Source organism: Ascaphus truei, chromosome 21, assembly GCF_040206685.1.
Source record: "Ascaphus truei isolate aAscTru1 chromosome 21, aAscTru1.hap1, whole genome shotgun sequence".
Classification (NCBI taxonomy): domain Eukaryota; kingdom Metazoa; phylum Chordata; class Amphibia; order Anura; family Ascaphidae; genus Ascaphus; species Ascaphus truei.
The window spans coordinates 28,259,224-28,278,100 of record NC_134503.1 but is presented as its reverse complement, the minus strand read 5'-3'; the positions used below and the strand labels follow the sequence as shown (position 1 = coordinate 28,278,100).

At 47.0% G+C, this 18,877-nt stretch overlaps 1 protein-coding gene across 2 annotated transcripts in view; it reads right to left on the bottom strand.

Moving 5' to 3' along the window:
- LOC142472353 (syntaxin-binding protein 1) overlaps positions 1 to 14,165 on the bottom strand; it is an 89,502-nt gene extending 75,337 nt beyond the window's left edge. The window contains exon 1 of one of the 2 annotated variants that reach the window (XM_075579418.1): positions 13,952 to 14,165. In XM_075579418.1, the coding sequence (XP_075435533.1) occupies positions 13,952 to 13,988 (37 nt within the window). In that variant the 5' untranslated portion in view covers positions 13,989 to 14,165. The remainder of the gene's footprint in view (positions 1 to 13,951) is intronic. The other variant, XM_075579419.1, reaches the window with a different exon arrangement.
- Between the last annotated feature and the right edge of the window lie 4,712 nt (positions 14,166 to 18,877).

The following is an 18,877-nucleotide window of genomic DNA, read 5'->3' as shown; positions in this document are numbered from 1 at the left end:
CTTGTCATTACATTGAGATATACTGTCGCGGCCGAGTTTATTCTAACACTTACCCGGTCTCGGCCGCGACAGATACCGGGCGCGCGCCGGAGCCTCGGAAGATCGGTCCTCCGATCGGGGCTTCCTCCTCCCCTCTCCGGGTCCGCCGGGTCCCCCACCGCCATCCCCCACACTACAGCAACCCAGGGCTCCCTCGGGGAGCCCTGGGCACGCGCACCATGCGCGCACGCTCCCGATGAAGCGTGACCGCGCATTGATGACGCGCGGCACGCCGAGGGAAAAAAACGAGCAAGCCGGGAAATCTCCCGGCTTGCGGCACCAGCCAAGTTAGAATAAAGTGTGCCGCCTCTGTATGTATATACATACATATTTTATATATATATATATATATATATATATATATATATATATATATATATATATATACAGTGGTTGACAAATCAGGGCGCCACCATATTGAATCTTCGTGCATGCACGATAGATAGAGTGCTCGCGCATGCACAGTGCAGAGTAAGTGCGGCAGCCATTACAGGCGGCTCCGCACGTAGGGGTGCCATGGGGCTTCTCCAATAATGCTGGACACAATCGTGAAAGGTGTGACGCGCTACACACACACACACGAGACACACCCACGCTCGGAACACACACACCTCTGCTCCATGCTGTTACCTTCTCTCCTTGGCCCCACCCTGACACCTCCAGCTTGGCAGCATTACTCAGCAGCAGCCAATCAAGGTGGACGTAGCTGCCCAGCCCCCTAGCAACAGCCCTGCTCTCTTCCTGCTCAGAGAAATCCCGCGGCCTCCCAAACCGGTCAGGTAATACCGGACACATACATGTCCAGTATTACTTTTTTACTGGACAGAGTGTTCAAATACAGGACAGTTCGGTTCAATACCGGACACCTGGCAACCCTATCTGCACGGGACTACATGTCCCAGCAGCCCCAGGGGCTGCTCACCACATGGGCAGGTATAGCCAATAGGGCTCTGGTAATCATGGGAGGCAGAGAGATACATTTGGCGCGCTAAGGATCGCGCGCCAGTCAGAGCAGGGATGTCGGCAGAGTAGGTAGTGTCCAGGGAGCAGTGCTCTTCTGGATTAGGCCAGATCTCCCCATACTGTAGGTCCCAGTTAGGCCCCGACTCACCTCAGCTAGTGGTTGCTCCAGGGAAGGCCCCATAAAGGGACGCTCCCCTCAGCACTTAGAGATAGAGTGTTAGTGCACCGGTGACGGACGCCACGCGGTGTGTGCGGTCTGGGACCAGACCCAGGCATACATTATCAGAGACATTAAGGGACACTCTCCAGCTGGAGCTCCCTCAGAGGTGGACGCCGTTGGGGTGGAGAGAGAGAGGATCCGGTAGACCGTGTCATGGAACCACGCTGCGGTTTGGCAGATCCGCCGTCCAAGTTACCCTGGCCTAAGACCAGGATGGTTCCCAACGTGCACCAACGGCCATCGACAGGGGGTAGCGCTACTCCACATACTTTGGGTGGGCCTGACTCTGTGGACCCCGGGGTGGTTAGGTGCCCAGGGCACCCTCAGTCCTTTGGGGGTTCCCCCGGGGCGGTGTTACTGTGTTGTGGATATTCTACTGTGGGGCCTTGTACTATTATTGTATTGTAGAGTTATATGTGTGTCAGTAAATATTAGCTAGTTATACCAGTGTGTGTATCTTTATTCACTGATTGTATTGGTTCCTGTGAGGGGCTATCCTGCTGTGCTAGGATCCCTCCCAGGTGGAGGCGCTGTATCCAGAGAGAACGCAATCACCCCAGGCTCCCAGTGGCGGAGGAGGATTAGGCCTCCTGTACGCTAAACAGGTACTCAGCACACGTAGTTCCCTTAGTCACGGGGAAAGGGACCTACACACACACACATACACACACACACACGCCCAAGCAGCACACGTGTGGTACTAGGTGGCGAGTAGATTTTTTGGTGATTTGTCGACCACTGTATATACACACACACACACATTGATAAACACAACAATATATATATATATATATATATATATATATATATATATATATATATATATATATATATACAGTATATATATATACACACACACACACACACACACGCACACATTGATAAACACAACAATATATATATATATATATATATATATATATATATATATATATATATATATACAGTATATATACACACACACACACACACACACACACATTGATAAACACAACAATATATATATATATATATATATATATATATATATATATATATATATATATATATATACAGTATATATATATACACACACACACACACACACACAAACATATATATATACAGGCATACCCCGCTTTAAGGACACTCACTTTAAGTACACTCGCGAGTAAGTACATTTCGCTCAATAGGCAAACAGCAGCTCACGCATGCGCCTGTCAGCACGTCCTGAACAGCAATACCGGCTCCCTACCTGTACCGAAGCTGTGCGCAAGCGGGGAGACTATAGAGCCTGTTACACATGCGTTATTTACATCAGTTATGCACGTATATAACGATTGCAGTACAGTACATGCATCGATAAGTGGGAAAAGGTAGTGCTTCACTTTAAGTACATTTTCACTTTACATACATGCTCCGGTCCCATTGCGTACGTTAATGCGGGGTATGCCTGTATATATATATATATATATATATATATATATACAGAATATATATACATGCACACACATATATATATATATATAATACATACAGACACACATTAATACTTGATTTTGAAAGAAAGAGTGCTATACATATATACACACACAGACACACACACTATCCATATATACACATCTACAGTACATACTTGCTAAGCAGACTGCCCCTTTAAGCCTGCCTATAAAAAAACAATGACCTCAATCACTATATATATATATATATATATATATATATATATATATATTATATATATATATATAAACAAGGACCTTGTGCTCATTAACACAAGCCATTAATTACGAGGATAAACAAGTCTTAATTACGTCAACAGCAAATCTGAGATAGATCAGGCCACGGATAATACCCAGGTGTAAGAGGGACGCGTTTCCTGGACCAATACCTGACGACCAAAGAGCTTACCAGTTTGTTTTTTACAAATGAATTGAACTGTTGCCTAAATATTGATATTAAAACATTTTTTTCCCCCTCGCGGGCTTATTAAAGATGGCTGCCTGTGGGGGATAAAAAAAACCCTGCTTCATAACAGAAGTCTCCCACCACGAAAGCCCTGAGGGTAATAAATTGTAAGTTCTTGGGATCAGTATCCAAGGAAGGACCAGCTTGCCCCGCATGCGGTTCTTGTGTTGTGCTGCACTGCAGTGTATGTTGGTGCCATGTACACGGATGTGATGCAGTGAGGTCATGTTGCTGATGCTGTTCACGGTCACGCGGGGGCTTTGGGGACAGGAGGGACAGGTGTCCTTTGTGCAGAGAAGCTGATTAACTGTCTGCAAGCTGTCACTAAGGGGAGAGGGGGGGGAGGCAGAACGAGGAAAGGAGAGAGGAAAAGATAAGGGGGGAGAGGAAGAATGAATCAGAGGAAGAGAAAATAAAGTGCGAGAGGGGGAGGAGAAAGAGAGGGGGGAGGGAGAGGAGAGTGAGGGGGAAGGAGAGAGACGGGAGAAGGGGGGGAGGAGAGTGATAGGAGAGGGGGTAGGAGAGAGAGGGGGAAGGAGAGAGAAAGGGGAGGGGGGAGGAGAGAGAGAGGGGGATAGGAAAAGATAAGGGGAGAGAGGAAGAGACAATAAAGTGGGAGAGAGGAGGGGGGAGGAGAGAGAGAAAGAGGGGAGAGGAAAAGATAAGGGAAGAGGGGAAGAATGAATCAAAGAGAGGAAGAGAAAATAAAGTGAGACAGAGAGAGAGGGGAGAGAGAGAGAAGGGGGAGAAGGGAGAGGGGGTGAGAGACGGACAGAATAAGAATGAAGGGAGCAGTGAGATAGGGGGAGCATGAGTAAGACAGGGAAAAAGAGGGACAGTGAAAGTAATATATAACCCTATACCACCTCCTATAATTACTCCATATAATTCCTCCTATTGCCCCATATAACTCCTCCTATAACCCCATATAACTGCTCCCTATAACACCTCCTATTACACCATATAACTGCTCCCTATAACACCTCCTATTACACCATATAATCCCTCCCTATAATGCCTCCTATTACCCCATGTAACCTCTCTCTATAACACCCTCCTATTACCCATATAACCCTCCCAATAACTCATCATATTACCCCATATAAACGCTCCCTATAACTCCTCCTATTACCCCATATAACCGCTCCCTATAACTCCTCCTATTACCCCATATAACCGCTCCCTATAACTCCTCCTATTACCCCATATAACTGTTCCCTATAACACCTCCTATTACACCATATAATCCCTCCCTATAACGCCTCTTATTACCCCATGTAACCTCTCTCTATAACACCCTCCTATTACCTCATTTAACCTCTCCCTATAACTCCTCCTATTACCCTATAACCGCTCCCAATAACCCATCCTATTACCCCATATAACCGCTCCCTATAACTCCTCCTATTACCCCATATAACCGCTCCCTATAACTCCTCCTATTACCCCATATAACCTTTCCCTATAACTCCTCCTATTACCCCATATAACCGCTCCCTATAACTCCTATTACCCCATATAACCGCTCCCTATAACTTCTCCTATTACCCCATATAACCCCTCCCTATAACTCCTCCTATTACCCCATATAACCTCTTCCTATAACTCCTCCTATTATCCCATATAACCGCTCCCTATAACTCCTCCTATTACCCCATATAACCGCTCCCTATAACTCCTCCTATTACCCCATATAACTGCTCCCTATAACTCCTCCTATTACCCCATATATCCCCTCCCTAGATACACTGATGCCAAAAGGCACAGGATGGAAATGTTTCTTCCCCAGGTTTTCTCATGTTACACGCATCACAATTTCACACGCATGTTCCAAGTTCCAGCCGCCCTCCAAATTCTCCTCCCATAATCCTGCTCTATTGGCAACACACATCCACATTGCAGTGTTATATTTTCTCACTGATGGGAGCACGCAGGCACACACACATAATCAGAGGCACACACCCACAACCGCAGGCACACACCCACAACCGCAGGCACACACGCATAATCACAGGCACACACCCACAATCGCAGGCACACACCCACAATCGCAGGCACACACCCACAATCAGAGGCACACACCCACAATCGCAGGCACACACCCACAATCGCAGGCACACACCCACAATCAGAGGCACACACCCACAATCAGAGGCACACACCCACAATCACAGGCAGGCACAATCAGAGGCACACACGCATAATCAGAGGCACACACCGACAATCAGAGGCACACACCCACAATCACAGGCACGCACGCACAATCACAGGCACACACGCATAATCAGAGGCACACACCCACAATCAGAGGCACCCACCCACAACCGCAGGCACACACGCATAATCACAGGCACACACCCACAATCAGAGGCACCCACCCACAACCGCAGGCACACACGCATAATCACAGGCACACACCCACAATCGCAGGCACACACCCACAATCGCAGGCACACACCCACAATCAGAGGCACACACCCACAATCAGAGGCACACACGCACAATCACAGGCACACACCCACAATCAGAGGCACACACGCATAATCAGAGGCACACACCCACAATCAGAGGCACACACCCACAATCACAGGCACGCACGCACGCACAATCACAGGCACACACGCATAATCAGAGGCACACACCCACAATCACAGGCACGCACAATCACAGGGCACACACGCACAATCACAGGGCACGCACGCACAATCACAGGCACGCACCCACAATCACAGGGCACGCACGCACAATCACAGGGCACGCACGCACAATCGCAGGCACGCACGCACAATCACAGGGCACACACGCACAATCACAGGGCACGCACGCACAATCACAGGCACGCACCCACAATCACAGGGCACGCACGCACAATCACAGGGCACGCACGCACAATCACAGGGCACACACCCACAATCAGAGGCACACACCCACAATCGCAGGCACACACGCACAATCACAGGCACGCACCCACAATCACAGGGCACGCACGCACAATCACAGGGCACGCACGCAAAATCACAGGGCACGCACGCAAAATCACAGGGCACACACCCACAATCAGAGGCGCACACACCCACAGAGGCGCACACACCCACAATCAGAGGCACACACCCACAATCGCAGGCACACACGCACAATCACAGGCACACACACCCACAATCACAGGCACACACCCACAATCGCAGGCACACACGCATAATCACAGGCACACACACCCACAATCACAGGCACACACCCACAATCAGAGGCACGCACGCACAATCGCAGGCACGCACCCACAATCACAGGGCACGCACGCACAATCACAGGGCACGCACCCACAATCAGAGGCGCACACACCCACAATCACAGGCACACACCCACAATCAGAGGCACACACCCACAATCGCAGGCACACACGCACAATCACAGGCACGCACCCACAATCACAGGGCACACACGCACAATCACAGGGCACGCACGCACAATCACAGGGCACGCACCCACAATCAGGCGCACGCACCCACAATCAGGCGCACACACCCACAATCACAGGCACACACCCACAATCAGAGGCACACACCCACAATCGCAGGCACACACGCACAATCACAGGCACGCACCCACAATCACAGGGCACACACGCACAATCACAGGGCACGCACGCACAATCACAGGCCACGCACGCACAATCACAGGGCACGCACGCACAATCACAGGGCACGCACGCACAATCACAGGGCACGCACGCACAATCACAGGGCACACACACACAATCAGAGGCACACACACCCACAATCACAGGCACACACCCACAATCAGAGGCACACACCCACAATCACAGGGCACGCACGCACAATCACAGGGCACGCACGCACAATCACAGGGCACGCACGCACAATCACAGGGCACACACCCACAATCAGAGGCGCACACACCCACAGTCACAGGCACACACCCACAATCAGAGGCACACACCCACAATCACAGGCACACACGCATAATCAGAGGCACACACCCACAATCACAGGCACGCACAATCGCAGGCACACACCCACAATCACAGGCACGCACAATCGCAGGCACGCACCCACAATCACAGGCGCACACACCCACAATCACAGGCGCACACACCCACAATCACAGGGCACACACGCACAATCACAGGGCACAATCGCAGGCACACACGCACAATCGCAGGCACACACGCACAATCGCACAATCGCAGGCACACACGCACAATCGCAGGCGCACACACCCACAATCATAGGCACACACGCACAATCACAGGCGCACACACCCACAATCATAGGCACACACGCACAATCACAGGCGCACACACCCACAATCATAGGCACACACGCACAATCACAGGCACGCACAATCTCAGGCACAGGCGCACACAGGCACATACCCCAATCACACGCACACACACACACACAATCAACGCACACAGGGATATACCCACAATCACACGCACACACACAATCACACCTACACAGGCACACACCCACAATCACAGGCACACAGCAAATGTTTGGCGCTCTCTAGAATAAACTGATCACCTCTAATGCAGAGGATGGAAATGTGAATGCAAAGAGATATTACATTTACAAAGAAGGAGGAAGGCTTCATATTGTAAAGACTTTCTCCAACAAGGAGCACATTCACGGTGCACACCTAGGCTATTAAAACTTAACATTTATTTTGCTTGAATAAAATAATGGTACACATCTATATTAATAAACCTAATGTCAAAAAATTAAACTGTGTGTATCGTGTTATTAAAAATAATTCAATGGGGGGTGCCAATTGGAGACTCTGTTGTTAATCCAAAACCATCATTATATAGTCATAGGATATTTGTGATATAATAATCCTCCAATGATGGATCGGTGTATATTTCTGGATGCAGTTAAAGTGGTAATGCTGACATCAATTTTCAGACATTTGTCTGTATATCTCCCTACCACAGGAAAATAATTATCTATGCATAAGGAATTAAACACATTGGTAGTCCTAATTGATATATGACTTATTGCTATGTAAAGGGAGGTGGGTCAGAGATACAGCTTACCTAGTAGCTCACCATAGACCATGTAATTAGTGCATAAACACCTTAATGAAACTGCTGATGATTCAGATCTAATGTCCCTCACTATATATAAACGTCACAATCTATATGACACAGTTCCAACATCACTGTATAATTGTACCCTTAACTAATAGCAATACAATAATTACACAATAATATTAGTAGGAGTAATCAGTGCATGAGATATGGTGCAATGCGCTGCACAGTAAATGGTGAGAGGTAAGTGGATTGATTCCGTTTCTGTGACCCCCAATTTTACCAACATTGGGAAGTCATTTGTTGCTCAAATAAATGGTGATACAGTCTCACTTAATGCACACAACTAAGCCAGTGGTAGGAATTCATAGTAAGCTAGCACTCGGCGGTGCTTTCTCTCAGCCTGATACAACCATGCATGCTGCAAACTGCCACAGTGTCAACACACGGAGTCTGGCACTCCCCCAACGATGGCGTCACCACGCGCCTGCGTCCGATGACGTCACCACGGTTGCTATACCAACCGAGCATGCTATTTAAGAGAGTCCCCTGATATTCCTGTAGTTACCAGCCTCTGACGAGGCTCCCAGGTGGGAGGGAAACGCGTTAGGCAGTGCACGTGGTGACGTCATCGGACGCAGGCGAGCAACAAATGTGCGCACTAGCAACTAAGGGGAAGGCGTGTGACTCCAAGAAAGGACTTTCTGCAGAGTTTAACCCCGAGAGGCATTTGCTCACACAGGCCCGTGTGAGTACTTGGAGTCATTTATTTATTCCATTTCACCATTTTGGAGTAATTCACTTATTCCACTTTATTATTATTGACTCTTAGTTTTATCTAGAGTGTATTGTTCCCACCTTTATTCTGTTGTTGTCTTTTGCTGATCTGCGCTCCCCTTGTTTCTCTATTTTTTGTTTACCTTCAATTGAATGCAAACTTTGATACATCAAATTATAATATAGATTTAGTGTGCAAATAAACTCCTCCCCTAACGGCTCCTATAACCTCTCCCTATAACTCCTCCCCTAACCGCTCCCTATAACTCCTCCCCTTACTGCTCCTATAACCGCTCCCTATAACTCCTCCCATTACTGCTCCTATAACCGCTCCCTATAACTCGTCTCTTTACTGCTCCTATAACTCCTCCCCTAACTGCTCCTATAACCGCTCCCTATAACTCCTCCCCTAACTGCTCCTATAACCTCTCCCTATAACTCCATACTGCCCCTACCCTCCATATAAAGCTCCCTGTGTAAGGCCTTAGTACCTATACTTATACCACAGGCTGCCGAGCGCACGCCGCCGGAACAAATGAATTAAATCCAATGCAGCTGCACATACTTAGCGCGCGTGCGAGCGCTGCAGGGCGACCGCGCAAGCTTTTCCCAAGCAGATTTCCAATTTTTTATTTTGGCGCGTGGCAGCCGCGTCACTCTAACAGATCCCTTGTTATCTTTCTCTCTTTTTCCCTAACTGATCCCTCTGTTCTCTTTTTCTCTAACAGATCCCTCTGCACTCTCTCTTTAACAGATCCCTTATCTCCCTCTTTATCTAACAGATCCCTCAGCTCTCGTTCTCTAATAAATCCCTCTACTCTCTCTCTCTTTATCTAACAGATCCTGTCTCTTTCTCGAACAGATCCTTCAACTCTCTTTTTCTCTTTATCAGATCCCCTGTATCTTTCTCTAACTGATCCCTAATCTCTCTAACAGATCCCGTGTCTCTTTCTCTGACAGATCCCTCACCTCTTTCTCAGACAGATCCTTCTGCCCTTTGTCTAACAGATCCTCGTATATCTCTTTCTCAAACAGATCCCTCTGTGCGCTCTCTAACAGATCCCTCATTTCTCTGTAGAACAGATCCCTTAGCTCACTCTGTACAACACATTCTCATTCTCTCCTGTCTCAACTACTGTAACCTCCTGCTGTCCGGCCTTCCTGCCTTTCACCTGTCTCCCCTACAATCTATCCTAAATGCTGCTGCCAGAATCACTCTACTCTTTCCTAAATCTGTCTCTGCTCTGCCCCTGCTCAAATCCCTCTCCTGGCTTCCTATCAAATCCCTCTCCTGGCTTCCTATCAAATCACGCATCTCGCACTCAATTCTCCTCCTCACTTTTAAAGCTTTACACTCTTCTGCCCCTCCTTACATCTCAGCCCTAAGTTCTCACTATGCACCATCCCGACTCTTGCATTCTGCTCAAGGATATCTTCTTTCTACCCCCTTTGTATCTAAAGCCCTCTCCCGCCTTAAACCTTTCTCACTGACTGCCCCACACCTCTGGAATGCCCTTCCCCTCAATACCCGACTAGCACCCTCTCTATCCACCTTTAAGACACACTTGCTTAAACAAGCATATGAATAGCACTGTGGATAATCCTGGACACATGATACATAAAACTTGGCCCCCTGCAGATGCACTTACCAGATCTCCCTCCTGCTGTCTCTGTACGTTCTCCCTACCTACCAATTAGACTGTAAGCTCCTCGGAGCAGGGACTCCTCTTCCTTAATGTTACTTTTATGTCTGAAGCACTTATTCCCATGACCTTTTATTTATATTATCTGTTATTTATTTGATTACCACGTGTATTACTACTGTGAAGCGCATTGTACATTAATGGCGCTATATAAATAAAGACATACAATACAATACATCCCTTATCTCTGTCTCTCTGTATAGCAGATTTCTCATATTTCTCTCTCTCTGTATAATATAACCCTCAGCTCTCTCTCTGTATAACATATCCCTCAGCTCTTTCTCTGTATAACATATCCCTCAGCTCTTTCTCTGTATAGCAGATCCCTAATTTCTCTGTCTCTGTATAACACATCCCTCAGCTCCCTATAAATTATGTATCACAATAACAGCTGCTTACATCTTCTAATTATATACTTTACATCTATATACTTTACAGACCATGCGAGGCAACACACACACACACATATTATACTACACATTCACATTAATATATGTTTAAAAAAAGCTTCAGGAGCTGCGTTCCACCTGAAAAAAAGCCATATATATATATATAAAATATATGTAGGTGTCTGTGTATGTATATATTAGATTATCACAATAATACTTTAAAATGCACCATGTGGTTTATGAAAAAAAGCTGCAGGAACAGCATTCCACCTGAAAAAAAGGTGTGTGTATGTGTATGTGTGTGTGTGTGTGTGTGTGTGTGTGTATGTATATATATATATATATATATATATATATATATATATATATATATAATCTTTTGTGATCATCTAAAAAAATAATTGTATCTGTTTTATAAAACAATTATAATGTAATCAATATTATTTACAAAACTAGTAACAGATTCTAAACGATTTTGAAATGTGAATAAATGTGTATATTACGGCACATGTCCAAGAATAACTTCCCCCCGGTCCCATCCTCCTATAAGAGGTCATGCACCTTTTTTTTCTCGAAAAAAGCTATATATATATATATATATATATATATATATATATATATATATATATATATATATATATATATATATATATATATATATATATATATATATATATATATATATATATATATATATATATATATATATATATATACACACACACATCATATTGACAAAGTCTCATTCCAAATATATATATATATATATATATATAGTAGATAGGTGCAGTGGCAGCGTATAGTGATGCACTGTATGGAGCAGAGACCCCTCCCCCATCCCCTGTATGCAGACAGTAGGAGGCCCGGATCTGTGCTCTGCAGTGTGTGTGGCTCTATGTATTGTCTGTGTACACACAGTGTGTGTGTCAGCCTGCAGCTGCACTCAATAACACAGAGCTTCCATATCTCTGCTATCATCTACCCATCACCTGTCATCAATCTGTCCATGTATCTATCATCTATCCATCCATCTATCCCTATAGATATAATCTATGTATTATCTATCTATCACCGCTCTATCTATCCATCCATCTATCATCTCTCTACCCATGTATCCACGTATCAATCTATCCACCTATCAATGTATCTATCTAATCATCTATCTATCCACCCATGTTTCTATGTATCTATCTATGTATCTATCTATCTATATATCCATCCATCTATCCCTATAGATATAATCTATGTATTATCTATCTATCCATCTATCTATCTATCTATCATCTCTCTACCCATGTATCCACGTATCAATCTATCCACCTATCAATGTATCTATCTAATCATCTATCTATCCACCCATGTTTCTATGTATCTATCTATGTATCTATGTATCTATCTATCTATATATCCATCCATCTATCTATATCTATCTGTCTATCCATGTATCTGGGTATCTATTATGTATCCATCTATCTAAACATGTATACAGTATATCACCTGTATCAGACAATACGGGCTAGAGATACTTGCATTTTATATATACAATATATATATATATATATATATATATATATATATATATATATATATATATATAGTATACATATGGGGGGGATGCTCTGTGCTAATGATTGGGATCCGGGGTGTGAGGTATAAGGTTGGGGTGTCAGGCGTATAAAGTGAGGAGCGGAGATAGGAGCACATATGGGGACAGTGTGTGAATGGAAAGCAGGAGGGGTGGCTGGGGTATCACACATCTAGAGAGGGGTATCATGCAGGGCCTGGGTAAAATTTAGGATGGAGAGATTGGTATTAAGCAGATTAAAGGGAGGCAGTGAAACGGTTAAACAGTGAGGCTGCCGTGAGATGGGGTATCAGGTGGATGGGGGCAGGATGTTGAGTAATGTTGATATTGAGTTGGGATGGAAGGATGGATGGAGGGGTAAGATCCAAGGTGGTTATTGCAGTATTAGGGGGTCTCGTTTGGGGGAATCCAATGGATGGAGGGGTCAGATGGGATGGATGAATGAATGAATGGAAGGAGGGGCTAGGAAGGACGTTACAGTATTAGGGGGTCTCGTTTGGGGGAATCCGATGGTTGTAGGGGTGAGAATATATTAATGGACAGATGAAGGTAAGGAGGGATTTTGGTGGACATTACAGTATTAGAGGGTCTGAGGATAGAGATAGGGACATTACAGTATTAGGGGGTCTGGTTTTGGGGAATCAGATGGTTGCAGAGGTGACAAACTATACAGTAGATAATACTGTATATTAATGGATAGATGAATGTAAGAAGGGTTAGGAATGGATGAAAGCTACACTATTAGGGGTCTGAGGATAGAGATAAGGACGTTACAGTATTAGGGGGGCTGAGGATAGAGATAATGACATTACAGTATTAGGGGGTCTGGGGATAGAGATAAGGACGTTACAGTATTAGGGGGTCTTGGGATAGAGATAAGGATGTTACAGTATTAGGGGGTCTGGGGATAGAGATAAGGACTTTACAGAATTGGGGGGTCTGAGGAGAGAGATAAGGATGTTACATTATTAGGGGGTCTGAGGGTAGAGATAAGGACATTACAGTATTAGGGGGTCTGAGGATAGAGATTAGGACATTACAGTATTAGGGTGTCTGGGGATAGAGATAAGGACATTACAGTATTAGGGGGTCTGGGGATAGAGATAAGGATGTTACAGTATTAGGGGGTCTGAGGATAGAGATAAGGATGGATGGAGGAAAAGATGGTGCAGGATGCAGAGATCCGCAGGACACAAGGAGGGGTCCAGGCTCCAGGGTGACACAAATATGCAGATCAGAGACAATAAGGCACCCACCCCTCCTCATCCCACCCCATCTTACTTTCTCCCACCACCGCCTTGAGTCCGCTGGGTGCCATCCTGACCCGGTCCAACAGCAAAACCTGATCCCAGAGCAAGAGAAGAGACAGAGGAGGGGAGAGCTGCTATCACCTGACTGCAGGAGAGAGGGAGGGGAGACAGGAGAGAGGAGAGAGGGAGATGAACAGAGCAGCTCTCAGCTGACTGCGCGAGAGGAAGGAGAGAGGAGGGAGGGAGAGAGAGGAGGGAGGGAGAGAGAGGAGGGATGGAGAAGGGGAGGGGGAGAGAGGCAGAAGGGGAGGGGAGAGAGGGAGAAGGGGAGGGATGGCTGGAGGAGGGATGATGGCTGGAGGAGGGGGATGGGATGTTAAACCAATAATTGATGCTGAGAGCAGATTTCCAGCGCCACTCCTCCCTCTGGTGTAACATGTCCCCTCACTGCTCCTTCCATCTGCATCTTCCATCATAATTTCCTCCCTCTCTCCCCAGGATTAATTCTTCCTCCTGTCCGTCTTATCTCCATCCTGCTCTCTCCCTCACTGCCTTCAGGCTCCATCTCTGTTCCTCCTCCTCTCCATCCTGTTCTCTATATACATCCCCTATCAGTCAGTCTCTCCCACCCTCTGCCCCTCTCCCCTTATCTCTCTCTTCCCCCTCAACCCCCTCTTTCTCTCCCGCCCTCCCTATCAATATTTACCCCCTCTCTCTCTGTCACCCCCTTCTCCCCCTCAACTCAACCCTCTCTCCCTCTCCCCTCAACTCAACCCCCCCCCCTCAACTCAACCCTCTCTCCCTCAACCCTCTCTCCCTCAACTCAACCCTCTCTCCCTCTCCCCTCACCCCCTCAACTCAACCCTCTCTCCCTCCCTTTCAACTCAACCCTCCCTCACTCTCTCTCATCTTTTTTTTTTTTTAATACTATATACTGAAAAACAAAAGAAAATTCTATTTTATGTTAAATCTCTTCTGGGGGCAAAGTGACCTGATGACAGGGACGTGTTTAATGCGTTAAAGGGTCAGTCCCACGTAGGAGTAAAGTGACCTAGTGACAGGGACGTGTTTAATGCGTTAAAGGGTCAGTCCCACGTAGGAGTAAAGTGACCTAGTGACAGGGACGTGTTTAATGCGTTAAAGGGTCAGTCCCACGTAGGAATAAAGTGACCTGATGACAGGGACGTGTTTAATGCGTTAAAGGGTCAGTCCCACGTAGGAATAAAGTGACCTAATGACAGGGACATGTTTAATGGGTTAAAGGGTCAGTCCCACATACTGTAGGAGCAAAGTGACCTAATGACAGGGATGTGTTTAATGGGTTAAAGCAGGCCTGCACAACTCCAGTCCTCGAGAGCCGCAAACAGGCCAGGTTTTCAGGATATCCCTACTTCAGCACTTCAGCACAGCTGGTTCAATTAGTGGCTCAGTATGACTAATTGAGCCAGCTGTGCTGAAGTAGGGATATCCTGAAAACCTGGCCTGTTTGCGGCCCTCGATGACGAGTTGTGCAGGCCTGGGTTAAAGGGTCAGTCCCATGTAGGGGCAAAGTGACCTAATGACAGGGACGTGTTTAATGGGTTAAAGGGTCAATCCCACGTAGGAGCAAAGGGACCTAATGACAGGGACGTGTTTAATGGGTTAAAGGGTCAGTCCCACGTAGGAGCAAAGTGACCTAATGACAGGGACGTGTTTTTGTTTCTTTAAACCCTTCTGTATTATGTGCGAGCACGGTTACAACATACTGTACAATACAATGAGCACAGTGAACATTCAGGCAACCACAAGCCTACTGTAGAGCATTTTATATTTTTTAACAACTGTTGAACTTTAAATATAAATTAAATTTAAATATAAAAAATAATGATGATGGGAAAGGGGAGGGGGAGAGAAAAGTCGGTAAAGAGAAAGAAGAGAGGAAAGAGAGCGCTGTGCAGGTCCTCGCATCTCACCGCCCAATCCTCCGCGCACAGCACCCCATATTCCTTTAGTCTATCCCAAGCAGGGCCACCAACAGGGGGGTTCTGCCGGGGTTGGTGTCACGGGCCTGGTGGGTCAGGGGGCCCTGCCACCCGGGCCCCCTGCTCGGCCGTCAGGGCGTCCAAGAGGGGGGGACAAACGATAAGGGCTGCCGGTCGCAGCCGGGCCCCGGCTCTGCATCAGATGCAGGCCTTCCTGACCCAGCCTCTGACGTCAGCGCGCCTCAGCTTCCGCGCGGACTGGAAGCTCGGTGTGAGACACAGAGTGAGGAGGCCTGCATCTGATGGCCGGTTGCGCCCGGGCCCTGACTCTCCACCGGACCCCGCAGCCACCAGACCCCGCAGCCACCGGTCCCGCCATCCACAAAGTATGTCTACTTTTTTATGTATTGGGGGAGTTGGGGTCTTGTTATATGTATTGGGAGAGTGGGGTCTTGTTATGTATTGGGGGAGTGGGGGTCTTGTTATATGTATTGGGGGAGTGGGGGTCTTGTTATATGTATTGGGGGAGTTGGGGTCTTGTTATATGTATTGGGGGAGTGGGGGTCTTGTTATATGTATTGGAGTGGGGGTCTTGTTACACGTATTGGGGGAGTTGGGGTCTTGTTATATGTATTGGGAGAGTCGGGGTCTTGTTATATGTATTGGGGGAGTGGGGGTCTTGTTATATGTATTGGGGGAGTTGGGGTCTTGTTATATGTATTGGGGGAGTGGGGGTCTTGTTATATGTATTGGAGTGGGGGTCTTGTTATATGTATTGGGGGAGTGGGGGTCTTGTTACACGTATTGGGGGAGTTGGGGTCTTGTTATATGTATTGGGAGAGTGGGGGTCTTGTTATATGTATTGGGGGAGTGGGGGTCTTGTTATATGTATTGGGGGAGTGGGGGTCTTGTTATATATATTGGGGGAGTGGGGGTCTTGTTACATGTATTGGGGGAGTGGGGGTCTTGTTATATGTATTGGGGGAGTGGGGGTCTTGTTATATGTATTGGGGGAGTTGGGGTCTTGTTATATGTATTGGGGGAGTTGGGGTCTTGTTATATGTATTGGGAGAGTGGGGGTCTTGTTATGTATTGGGGGAGTGGGGGTCTTGTTATATGTATTGGGGGAGTGGGGGTCTTGTTATATGTATTGGGGGAGTTGGGGTCTTGTTATATGTATTGGGGGAGTGGGGGTCTTGTTATATGTATTGGAGTGGGGGTCTTGTTATATGTATTGGGGGAGTGGGGGTCTTGTTACACGTATTGGGGGAGTTGGGGTCTTGTTATATGTATTGGGAGAGTGGGGGTCTTGTTATATGTATTGGGGGAGTGGGGGTCTTGTTATATGTATTGGAGGAGTGGGGGTCTTGTTATATGTATTGGGGGAGTGGGGGTCTTGTTATATGTATTGGGGGAGTGGGGGTCTTGTTACATGTATTGGGGGAGTGGGGGTCTTGTTATATGTATTGGGGGAGTGGGGGTCTTGTTATATGTATTGGGGGAGTTGGGGTCTTGTTATATGTATTGGGGGAGTTGGGGTCTTGTTATATGTATTGGGGGAGTGGGGGTCTTGTTATATGTATTGGGGGAGTGGGGGTCTTGTTATATGTATTGGGGGAGTGGGGGTCTTGTTATATGTATTGGAGGAGTGGGGGTCTTGTTATATGTATTGGGGGAGTGGGGGTCTTGTTACATGTATTGGGGGAGTGGGGGTCTTGTTATATGTATTGGGGGAGTGGGGGTCTTGTTATATGTATTAGGGGGAGTGGGGGTCTTGTTATATGTATTGGGGGGAGTGGGGGTCTTTTTATACAGTATGTATTGGGTGGTCTTTTATATGTATTGGGAGGGAGTGGGGGCTTCTTTATGTCTCTTGGGGCTTTTTTATATGCGTTGGAGGGGTTTTATATATATATATATTGTTTTTTTTATATGTATTGGGGAGGTGTTTTTTTTGTATGTGTAACATGGCTGGCCCTGTTGCTTCTCTGCCTCCTGTCACACAAGCTCTGATAGGCATTGCAGGCTGTGATAGGATGATCCGGGGAAATTGACCCCCCTTCTGCTATCCTCTGATTGACAGGAGAGGAGGTGGCATGATGGGTGTGTGTAGCCAATCATGGTGCAGAAACTATGCCCTCCCCTTCTTGATATCAGGGGGTGGTGCCAAAAGTTAATTGGGTAGTCCAGTCTGGAGTTGGAGACTAGAGGAAGGGCTGAGTCTCTCCCATCAGGGATGAGCGTGTCCACTCCAGCCACTAGGGGGCTGGGAAACATCTACTGCCACAAAGGCTTCAAACATGACAATTATGCCTCAATACTAGCAGATGCCATGCACCATCCTGAAGCCTGGGAAACTTTGATCAGCATCTGCATCGCTGTGTATGTGTACCATCTGGCAGTGACTGCAATAAAGTACTCCTTGTCTATATATAGATATAGATATTACTGCCTGAGTTCTCAGTCTATCAGGTAGGCGTATATCTGTAATGTGCACCAGTGGGAGACTGTCTCTGGCTATCCTAGAGCCACTGGAGCTGGAGGCGCTGACATCAAGAGCGAACTATGAGAAGCTGACATCAAGAGCGAACTATGAGAAGCAAACAAAAGCCTGTCCTGTTCCCCATGCCATCACAGACCACTCAGCATCTCCTGGACCCTCGCAGGTATGCAAGCACCACAACACTGGTAGCAGCAGTAAGATCTCCCAGCGGGGGGTGTGGCGGGGGGGGGGGGGGGGAAGAGGAGAAGGACAGGATTCCCCGCCACGGAGCTATGGCCTAGTCTGCCCCGAGCAAAGTAAACTGTGGAACAACGGCCATTGCTCTGGTCCTAGTCACCCTGAGGACGGATAGGTATAGGGCGTCTGGAGAGGGTGTTCTGATTGCCGTGGCTTAGAAACCTTTGGAAGGGGATTGCAGTGTCCGGTTCCAGAGAGTTGGTGTTACAGTATAGCTGGGTAGTGTCCGAGGAGGTGGGGTCTTGAAGGTCAGGAC